The sequence below is a fragment of the Thunnus thynnus genome, chromosome 15 (genome assembly GCF_963924715.1).
Source record: "Thunnus thynnus chromosome 15, fThuThy2.1, whole genome shotgun sequence".
Taxonomy (NCBI): Eukaryota; Metazoa; Chordata; class Actinopteri; order Scombriformes; family Scombridae; genus Thunnus; species Thunnus thynnus.
In genome coordinates this window covers 25162627-25174600 of record NC_089531.1, presented here as the reverse complement: position 1 = coordinate 25174600, position 11974 = coordinate 25162627, and the positions used below count along the sequence as shown (strand labels likewise).

The following is an 11974-nucleotide window of genomic DNA, read 5'->3' as shown; positions in this document are numbered from 1 at the left end:
TTCAGCTTGCAAGGTAGTGCAAACATTGGTGGATCTGCATTTAGACACTGCTGCAGCCAGCAAGTCAGCTGATCACTTCTGTCTAAAGTGATTTTTGGAACCATCTGTCTGTCCAGAACACTTTAATAGGTGCACATCATCTTTACAAGACAGGGGTTTAACCCTGAATCATCTCATTACAGAGATCACCCCATAATGATTAGCACACTTCAACATGATTATTTCTAGAGATTTATTTGAATCCCATGTAGAAATCCAACCCTGTCTACTCTGAAATTACACTCATATTCAACTAAATTGTTAATGTTACACTGGAAAACATAAATGCTGCCTGGCAGGCCGCCACCATCTAGGTAATTAATGGGAAACACTGATTATCATTATTATCATTATCATTACACTCTCAGGTATTCCCAGTTGTGATAATGATCACCTGCAAAAACAAAGCAGACACCCAGGTGAGTTGCACAACAAACATAGCAAACAACAGGCCACACCGCAAGGGTCATCACAGGTACATGACTAGTGCTACTAGGGGGAAATGTCTCCTATCAGTGTTCATATGGCTATACAGGGCCATGATGTGATGCCATGGGAAATGTCCAGCCAGAGGCCCAAAAATGTCTGTTGTGAATGCTGTCAGTTCAAAAATTGAAACATGTCAGATATTAACTCAGATGTTTGACTGTGCAGAATGATGTATGTGCAGACTTTGACACTAGAATTTATTTATTTATTTATTTACTTAAGAGCAGGATTTTCGTGGTCAAATCGTGGTCCAATATTCAGCTTAAACAGGTATAATGAGGACCTCCACTTTGGACTTGTAAAGGACCTCATGGTCCAGTTAAACCATTGAAATGAAAAATATTTCTTGTTTTATTATTTTTCAATGAGGAAGAAGTAGATGTAACTTTAAGAATTTTGAACAATGAAATTGAACTTTTTTGTGGAAAAACACAAATCACTCTTCTAAGCCTTTTTATAAGCATTTTTTGTGTTTCCTGGAGGGGATTCTAAAGAAAATTTTGGCAAACAAAAGATCAGTAAATAATCCTGTCAGCTTCCTTCCTGGTGCTGCTGCACTCAGCCACATTGTGGGAGCACATACTGTATGTAATTGTCTCTGGCATGGTTTAGATCACGGTTCTAAATCTTTTTGGCTTGTGACTCGTGACAATAAGATTAAGTCTACTTTTGACCCCCCTCATCACAGGTTATGGCCTTAGCATGTGCATTAGTTGCGAGCAGTGATTTTTCCCTCTTGGATTTGTTATTTGAAGGACTTTTAAAGGTGCAAGCATCCCATATTTTTTTTTTTTTTTTTAAAAAAGAGAAAAGATAATTTTCTGTAACAGATTTTCTTCCTTAATCAACTGGTGACCTCAGAAATATCTTGGGTACCCTTGGGGGTTGTGATGGTTGTGACACTAGCAGATTAAGATTGTGGGTAATATCATGTCAACTCACCCTCACTTTGATTCTGGTTTCTCTCATTTAGGTTAACATTTACTTACAATTTTCATAATTACATAAGCAACACAACAAAAACAAGAGAATAGGGCTGGCCATTATGACCAAAATCTCATATCCCGATATAGGTCATTTCATATCCCTATAACAATAACTATTCTGATATAGCACATTTTAATTCAACGAATAAATAGTTTATCCGTCCAGACTCCAAATGACAAAAAATATTGCCATAAAGAGTGTGATTTGCTCCACAACGAAATAAACGAGAAATGATTAACATTTTTCTTTCGTCACACAATATATATCATCACATTGCACAGCCCTATAGGAGACCCTTTTGTTTGTGTACTTTTGCAGTTAATTTTGCCAATCAAATTCATTAGAGTTATTGTGTTTAGATTTTGCTTGGTTAATACTGAGTTGGAAGCAAACTGTCTATGTAGTGTGTGTAGTGTATTTAGTAGTTGTCTTTTGTCCTACCCTCATGTGTATTAAATGGTTTGGTCAGACAGTATATATGTTCCCCTCATGTGTCATTACTTAGGTCAGTTTTGTCTCTGTTGAATACAGTTCAGTCATGCAGTTCAGAGCTGTATTGAGTGTATTTGAGTTCAGACCTCTTTTAGCACCAGATTTCATTATTAATCAAGATTGCTTTGTTAATTTTGCACCTTTTTGGTGAATAAAAACCCACCTTTTGCAACCACCAAAACCTGCGTCCTGTGCCTTGATGGTTGGTCTTTAACAGGGGTGCTGCCAAAGAGGTTGAAATACATGTAGCATGTGAGCAAACAGAACTTAAACAACAGTCACAACTTTTTTTATTTTATTATTGCTTACTATAAGAGGAGATGAGATAAAAAAAAAAACCCATGTCCCCTATCCCCATACTTTGCTGACCAAACCTTCCCCATACCCAACAGTCTCTCAATAATCAAGTCAATATTGTCGCAGAAACCCAATAAAGAAAACCAGCTTAGATCATACAGCACTGCTTGGATACACACACAAAAAACAAGTAGGAAATTATCTGAGATTCCCAACTTAACCCATTATCACTCTTTGTTTGTGTATTGTCAGACATTATGAAGTAGGCAGTGGAATTCTATAAATTAATGTGAAAATGTATTTGGGGATTCTCTAGAAAAATTTAAGTATAGATTCACAGTTTTTCAAGTCTGTCCTAAAACAAAGCTCAGGTATCCATATGTACATTGAAACACATTTTTCTCACTGTAATTATTCCTCCTGTCCATACTGACCTTCCAATGTCCACAGTCCTCATTTTGTGCACCTGCACAGGACTCAGTCTTTTTGTGTGTTTGTGTTTGTGTGTGTTTGTGTGTGTGTGTGTGTGTGTGTGTGTGTGTGTGTGTGTGTGTGTGTGTGTGTGTGTGTGTGTGTCTGTCGGTTTTATTCAGAGCTTTATTCACATTTTCCACAATCATATACTGTACAACATGAAAACATCAGAAAAGCCAGACAGGGAAAATAAAAATTGTATGTAGTATACAACAAACACCACTTCAGAGAGCCAAGGTGAAACCAGAACCTCTGGGTTCTGTTCAGAAGTAGGAAAACCTCACTTAAAATCACATTGACATTTGTAGTAACTAGAAATCATGCCTTTCTCAATATGTTGTGTTGTTCACTCCATATGTTTAGAAATGAATGGTAATTGTTTTGAAAATTATCTAATATCGCTGTTTATTCAGTATTTGTTTTTAGTGTCCTTTAACAAACTGCATTTCCCCATAATCGCACAGACAATCGCGGATTAAATGTAGTAATGACAAAAGAGGCGAGCCCAATGGGGAGACGGCCACAGTTAGTTTCAGTGCAGTTTAAGAGCTGAAATTCAGCTTAAGAGTTGGAAAAAAGACTGACGGTGTGGATTAAACAAATTATCATTTTGCATTTTCTGTAGTTTGTAAAGTAAATACAGCTGGTACTGTGGATAAATTCTAAAAAAATTTGCTTTTTCTTAACAGAATGTAAATACACAACACGTAAATAAATAAACAATAAAATTAACTAGAAAAGGTAACATTTATAAAGAAATTTTAGGTGTGCTGGCAACCTGGTGCAACCAACCCCCAAAGCATGCGCCACAGTGAGTGAGTCACAGGCTGAAAGGGCAAACGAAATCAAAAGTCAAAGCTCACCATAAATGACCACAAGGCAGCGCAACTGGTCCCTCTTGTCAATATGCAGAGCAGATGGACCATGAATGTATTGTAAGAGCTGGATAGGGTGCAGCCGCTCAGCCCTCCCAGTGGTCAGTCACAGTATTGCAGCAAAAAATCCCCCTGCAGCCCAAAAAGCATTTTCCCCATCGACCACCATTGTAAAAGAGATGTATGTAAAACTGTTGACAGAACACCACAAACTGCAAACAAGGTCAAATATGACTCTTTCTGTTGTGAATTTTTTATCCATGGAGGTTTTATATTTGTAAAACTTTCCTTGAGCTGAGAAAAGTGTTTTTAAAAATCAGTGACATCATCACAATGTAAAGTCTTTAGACCGAGCAGGAACTTGCGGGCGGGATCAGCGGGGGAAACACCACTGCGCATATTCAGAGTGCCGCACAACGTGGGAGCAAACCTGGAAGCTAGAAACTTTTTTTGGCATATGCACCAGCCAAGAAATTCTATTATTACTCAATCAACAACTTAGTTTTATTGATAATACATAAAATCTTAATTAAAGCTCCCCAACAGTTAAGATAGCCAACAGCATGGCTAGCTAGCAGCTAAAGTAGAATTAGTTAGCTAACTACAACAGCATAAATTATCCTGATGCAGGTTCTGTTGGACTGTCCCAACAGAACTGACGCTGGCATGTTTTATTCAGAGTTTAAACTGTGTCAAGTTAGAAAGAACCACAGATAAAAAAGACAGAAGTCACAGAAACCTTTAAAATGAAGGCCAAGGTTACTTAACCAGAAGTAGGCCTACAGTTTCCCTCACTGTGTTTGCCTCCCTGTGGTGCCACACCATCCCAGCTTTGAAATGATTTTGGACTTACATGCAGGCCAAATCTTAAATATCTTAATGTCTGTTAAATACATCTGTTGTAGTTCACTAGTTCTAACTTGCTTAGCTGCTGGCTAGCTTTAATTAACATTTTATGTATTCTATAAAACTAATTTGCTGATTGAGTAAAAAATCTTTAAATAAATAATGTTAATCTAAATAACTGGTGAAGAGCAACATTATTCATTGCCAGCGAATACATTAAATTAGGAAGCAACTAACTGTAGCCATCTATTGATGAAACTGGTATTTTCCTGGGATGCACTGAGGTCATTTGGTTTAGTTACTTGCCGTCTGAGGTTGTGGATGTTAATTGAGTAATGCACTGCAATTTCAGCTGGTCTGCTCAGAACAGGTTGAAATCTTAGCCCATTTATGTTCTTGAATATTTTGGACAATTTATTTGGTGAAGGCACAGCTGTATAAACTAGGGATGTGCAGAGGGCCCAGTATTTGTATTTGTATCTGTATTTGTTGAGTGGAAAGAGGTTGAAAATATTGGGGGTTTTTTTGTTACACTTTTAATTTCAGAAAATTAAAGTGTTACAATAGGTGTTCATGAATAAACCACCTACCTACCTATGAAGGAGGTTCCCTCACCAGGTCTTGAACTGGAGTCTCCCAGATCATAGACGACTGCGCTGACTACTGAGCTAAAACTGTACTCATCGCCTCATCACACCTCTACCTATTTATACACCCATAACACAGAGACAGCACACCATGTTCTTTGTGGAAAGGAGAAGGAGAACAACAGGTTAGGAAGAGTCCCTTGGGAGCACTTCGCATGTGTCAGTAGCTCAACTTTATCTCTGAGGAACACTCACAACTCCAGGAGTGATGTCCAAACAAAGGAAATGTTCATCATGTAGCAGGTGGATGTCACTGCCCTCATTGAGACCTGCTGATAGACGTAACAGCGGAGCAGAGGAGAGAGACTGAGATGTAAGCGACCTGCGTTCAGTATTTGACATATTTTTATTCTTCCCAAAAACAAATCTTTAAAATATTTGTATGAAACAAATATTCATAAAAAATCCACTATTTGTGCTTTGCCTAATAACGTATTTATATTCGGGCACACCCCTATTATAAACTTCTCTGAAATTACACAAACCCCTTTATTCATGTTTTCCTGGTCTTTCCTCTTTCATTCTACTTTCTTTAAGCAGCTGAAATGTGATGACACATTAACAAATAAAGTTTTATTCTGAAGACCGATTAAAGATTAATGACTGATTCTTATAAGCTCTACATCCAGCTGAAGGCGACAGCATCTGTTTCTTCGGAATGATATTGCGCATTATCAAGGCACAATTACGCACAACAGCTGCTCTGTGCAACTGACAGAGAATGACACAAACACAAACAGAGAAACAAAAATTACCATCCTCTAAACAACTGGATTTTCTTGTGCTCATGTAGTTGTTGAATAAGTTCATATTCATGTGTTCCAGAATGAGGTCCAGTTCTATAGTTTTTGTTTCTGAGCACTTCAAAGTAGTGGTTCCAGTTTCCATCTCTGTCTGCTCCAAACCCAAAAACATTGACCTGGGAAAACAGACACAATAACTTAAAGTGTACAACCATTACTAGTAATTTGAATAAATGCTCCTTACATTTTTCAGTCTTTATATTTGAGCATATTCTGTAATTTAGCGTTATGGTGTTGCACTCTACAGCATTACTAATTTGCCTTTTGAACATTTTGTTGTCATATTGTAATTGTCATATCTGAAGAGAGTTTCTGACTCATTCCAATGAAGGCTGGGCGTTAAAGGGGAACTTAGGCATTCTCAACCTGGACCCTATTTTCCCAACATTTTGTGTCTGAGTGACTAATGGAGAAAACAGTTTTTAAAATTGGTCCAGTATGGAGGACTGCAGAGTGCTGCAGCCAGCAGCCGCAAAACGAGTGGGCAATCTTTTAGGGCAATTCCATATATGTCCACTAAAAGTGCTTGTTTTTGCCACTGACAGGCTCAGATTGTTATTATAATATGTGTGTCACATTGAAAGTAACATTAAACACAGGAACATTACAGCTAACATAGGGATCTATATCCGGGGTAACTTGTCAGCTAACCAGACTACCCAACCACATTCACCTCACTTAGACTTAAGAAACTAATAAAACTAAGAGCAATGATGAATTATCTCATGGACGATCGTGAGCCATTTCACTTTGACTGGCCAAGCGTATTTATTTGAGCCAGTGTACACAGAGAGTACATAAAACAACTGAAAGAGGAAAAACGAAGAATGGAGGCAGGAAGGCAACAGGACCATCAGAATAGAGGACGTATAGTAACAGTTACCTCAGAGAAACTGCTGGGGCCAGATGCATAAAACCCTGTGTAGATTCATGACTAAAACTGTGTGTACACACAAAGCCAGAAATATGCATATACATTCTTTTTGTTAGATTTATAAAGCCATGTGTACGCATGGTTCTGTTTTATAAATCTCAGTCATTGGGGAACTGGGCACATGTGCACAAGCCTCATTTCCATTCCCACAATTAACCTTCACTGGGTGAAGACCCACCCTGAACCTGCCATTTGCATATCACTTCGCCACCTGCCCCAGCAGTCTGTACAGCTGTCAATGGAACAAACGAGAAAGAGAAAGTGCTGTTTCACAGATTGTGTTGCACCGGCGAGGTTCTCCAACAGCCGGAATAGCTTTCATTATGAGCGACCATTACACGCGGTTCTGTGGCTTATTATACCGTCCATATCATTAATTCATCACATGGACTGTAAACCATTCGTCGGCAGTGATATCTCAGAAATGTAATCAATGATTAGTTTGTAGTGCTAATATCTAAACCAACTTTACAAGGTGTGACATGAGTAAGGATGAAATAAAAAGAATAATAAGGGCAAAATAAAATGTTGACTCCTATGTAAATAAAAGAATGATAAAATTAAACACAAAAGTAATTAATCAGTGTTAATATGCCTTTGATTAGCATTTTATAAATACCTGTGTAAACTTGTGCGAAAAAAAAAAATCACACAATCAGTGTAGCTGGTTATCAACCTAAACAAAGAATGTTTTATTAAAAGTTTCCATCTCTCGCCTTATATTTCATCTCCACCTCATGACATCACCCTCAGATTGCTTAGGAAAAACATGTGTGCCTGTTCTAAAGTATGCATGAGGTGCGCATATTCTCACCGCACATTCCGTGTTTATAAATACCAGTTTATGTGTGGGAAATGGCATATGCATGATTTTTGTGCGTACTGATCATTTAGGCATTTAGCCCCTGGTGTTCCTGCAGTCACTGCTCTGACTGAGCTCTGACAGATGAGTAATCTCAGCCGTGTAACTACTACACATGGAATTACAGCGTTTATCAACATTGTCGTCCTGGAGACTGTTTCATCTCCACAGAATCAACTGGATGAAAAGAGTAAAGCCGGCTGGACCAAACGTTCAGCCCCACACGATAAGAAAAATGCGATTTCAACATGCAACTGTGATGAATTACAGTATGCAAATCTCTATTGTCCAGCAGTAATCCATGAAAACTGCACACTGTGGATCTGGTCATTTAATCCTTGCAATTTGGAAACTTTCAGACATGAACCATTTTATTCATCTATTAAGTCACTAATCTTTCTTCTTTAGCAGGAACAGACGCTGAGTTATCCACAGCCTCAGATGTAAACAAACCAGCATGTGTGGATGAATATGTGGGTGGTTCGATTAGCCAGCAAGCTGCCCCTATGTTAGCTGTAATGCTGCTACAGGCAGCTAGTTCCTGTGTTTAATGTTACTTTCGATGTCAGACACATATTACAAAAAAATCTAAGCCTGTCAGTGGCAAAAACACGCACTTTTAGTGGAAGTGCTTTGACGTGCGCAATTGCCCTAAAGGATTACATTGCAGTCCGTTTCACAGCTGCCACTGAAGTACTCTCGCTCAATACTGGACCAGTTCTAAAAACTGTTGTCCCCATTAATCACTTAGACACAAAATGATGTGGAAATAGGGTACAGGTTGAAAATTACTTAAGTTTCCCTTTAAAATGGCCTGTTTACTTTTTACTGACAAGGGACCTGTTGTCGTCATGTGAATAATGACTGTCGTGTCTCAGAAGCACAGCCAGAAGTCACAAAGCTGCTACTGCAAAACCTGTTTGGCAGTTCTGACTTTAACACCAGAAACTGCCGTTTGCATCATATCCATGACAGCCATCATTTTTCCGACCAAAGTAACAAAGTAGTTTTAGTTGCATCTTGAATTTAATTTCTCATAAAACATTTGTGAAGATTATTCTTTTTAATATTTTGAAACCTGCATTATTTATTGATTGATTTGCAGTCTTCTTCTTGCTTTCCTTTGCTATCAGCGCCAACTGCCATCAGTGGAATAGCAGGAAGTTGCTGGCAAATTGTATAACATATCGCTTATCGCTTGAGCATTGGCTCATGTATCCTCATACACATAGACAAAATAAAACATGTAATTTAACACTCATTCAATGTACTTGTATTTGTCATCAGAAATACTAGTTATATATATATATATAGTTATATAGTTATTCATGTCAATTCTTTTAAAAAAGTTTTCCCTCAGGAAAAACTTTGTATTTTACAAATTTTTAATGATAAATCAATGATCTGCTATTGACATGGCTAACAATCATTTAAGGAAACTCCAATACTACTGGAAATAAACCTACCTCATCACACATGTGCATGCTGAGAGCCAAAGTCATAAAGCCAGTGGATGGATACCTGCCCTTCTTTCCCAGCCAATTTTCATGAACATATTTCATGAAACCTGGGTTGAGGATCATCACCTGTAATGAATCAGACTTAGCCCTTAAACTGACATTTATGAACCATTCCTTTCTGCAGTGAATGCACAATACAATACCATTTATTACTGGTTGACTTAAGATTCATGCAAGATCATTTAGAACACTCACCAAATCCTTGTTAGCTATTGTCTTCACAGGACCGTTTTCTCTGTTGAAGGTCACATTAATCGTCAAATTTAATGAGAAAGGAATCATTAGTACCGAGTATTACTGATAATAATCATATAACATGAGTTTATTTGATTAAAATTTTGCACTTTTATAGTAAATTCATAGAGCTCATTGCAAAACCTATAATGAAGAAATTAGTGTCAGTTACTGTATTAGCCAACCAAAACAACACTTTTCTACTCTGTCAACTAAAGCTTCCTTATAGATGTTCCTCAGTTGTTAAAATCCAAAATTTTATACAAACAAATATGCATTGCAATTACTTTTACCCAACTTGAGTTTTCATTCAAATACGAACACAAAGATAGATGCTATTTAATGTTAACAGATAGAGATACAGAGAGGAGCTTTGTATTACACATCTACCTTGGAGTGAAGCTTCTGAGGAGCCACAGCAAATCATTTATCTTGAATGGAAACAGCACAAGATGAGTGGTGTTGCCCAAATTAATAGCACTCTCTGGATACATCACATGATGAGTTGTTTTAGTCCCAACATCTTCTTCGTAGCCTTTGGTACGGCCACGGTTCATTCTAAATACAATAGTACATGGGAATATGTATTAAATATCAAGTAGTTTAAGGACAATTATATGGCTATTAAAGGTTAAAGGTTTTTTATTTTTGTGACACTCCATGGGAATTGTTCTCAGTGTCAACATTATTGTTCAAACTAGATTTTGTAACAGTGACAATAATATTTTTTAAATTTTTTAGTAAGACACTGTGGGATTTCATTTAAGTCTGATGATTTACCTTATTACGATGTCATGATAATCTATCAGAGCTCCATAATGTGATCCCTTCAAATTGCCAGAGTTCCCCACCACAGCACAAGTAATGCAGCGGCTGGGGCTGGACTCTATAAAAGGTGGAGTGGGTGGAAAAATCTGAAACAGGTTGTGCACTGTTGTATTGAAGAAACTGTAGGGGCGTCCTTCGTTCTGTACGTGCTGAGAAGAAAAAAAAAGAAAGTCATTCCAGCATCAGTTTACAATTGTATCACATACAAGATCCACATGACAGAGTTGTGGTATTTAGAGTTATAATTTTTTTTCATGAAATCAAACCCTGTTTTTGATACTATTAAGGGTCGACACTTTTAAATAAACAGCCATTTAATGTATTTAAATGATGTAAAAAATAAAAAAAAAAGTATTCCTGTGCTGGATTTAAATTGCCTAACTACACAAGGGATTTTCAGGAGGTGATACAGCATGTAATCCATATCACCATTTGTAACTGAAACACAGAGAGGTAAACAACTCCTTTTTACTGTGTCATGCTGTTGTGTGGGGAACTACTCACACTGTGCACATCAGATCAGTCAGTTTGTGGTTAGAATTATTATTGACTGAATTCTTTAAAACAACATGTTTATTTGGCTGTACTTTAAACTGACTAGATGTTGTACTGTGGTATTTCTTACTACTCATGGAGTGTTAGCTGCTCCCAGAATTTACGAGAAGAGTAGTTTTAAGCCATGGTTGCTATTACCACCAGTAACCATGTGTGTTGCCAAATGTTATTATAATATTATATGTTTAAATAAATTTTCACTTGTGCTTTGTGTTCCCATGCATCAAAAAGCTCTCTCTTGCTAACACAGAACACATAACAATTTACACTAAATAAGTTCCTTTTATGGTCAGGACAACCTTGACGCTTCTGTCTCTAAAACTAAAAGTGAAACTACAGAACATTTGTGCTGCGTCTATAAAGGTAAGTTGACATTTACCTTCCACCAGTTGAAAGCTCCTTCTGGGGTTACATATTTTCTTGACAAAAAGGGTTTGGGAGCTCCGCTGATAAGCTCCCCAAACCATGGATCACCGTCTGTTAAACATTTGCGACAGGCACAAGAACTTGACTCCCGATAAAATGCAGATAAACTCCATGAAGGTCTAGTAAGCAAACCAATGGCAGTGATACACAGTAGGGTAACGACAACCCAGATTTTTCCGATTGTGGAAAGCATCTTGGCAGCGTGACGTTCTTGAATGGACAGATCTGTGGATACAGTGAGTGGTGAAATATACAGATGAGTCAAAAATGTGACAAAAATGTCATGAATATGCCTACAGCAGAACAAATTACTTAGTTTACTACAATAATAGTGGAACTAAAACCTCAGGCCCTTTATTGAAATAAATTCATAGGGTACACCATATATGTATGGAATACAAAGAACTGGAGGACACAAAAGTGTCTGCTCACAATATCCTCTGATATCTGTAGTACTGTCACACCTGTCATTTACATTATAAACCTGTTGTCACATGGTTGGCTGATATTGGCAGCCTTTACAGGTGTCCTCAGCTAGGGTTTAAATCAAATAAAATGTTAGCAAAAGGAAAGAAAAACAACCTGGAGCTCCATATATGTTCTCATCTACAGCCAGATCTGCCATCTACAGAGCTGCATGAATACCACTTGTGTGTATGTTTTTTT

The 11974-nt window shown here is 37.5% G+C and overlaps 1 protein-coding gene across 1 annotated transcript; it reads right to left on the bottom strand.

Moving 5' to 3' along the window:
- Nucleotides 1-2280: 2280 nt before the first annotated feature.
- LOC137197970 (CMP-N-acetylneuraminate-beta-galactosamide-alpha-2,3-sialyltransferase 2-like) lies at nucleotides 2281-11530 on the bottom strand. The gene is made up of 7 exons (XM_067611527.1): nucleotides 11262-11530; nucleotides 10280-10476; nucleotides 9890-10057; nucleotides 9461-9500; nucleotides 9212-9331; nucleotides 5902-6065; nucleotides 2281-5418 (listed from the first exon to the last, which is right to left on the bottom strand). Exons 1-7 carry the CDS (start codon nucleotides 11499-11501, stop codon nucleotides 5406-5408), a joined length of 942 nt encoding a protein of 313 aa, XP_067467628.1. The 5' UTR covers nucleotides 11502-11530; the 3' UTR covers nucleotides 2281-5405.
- Nucleotides 11531-11974: the final 444 nt, after the last annotated feature.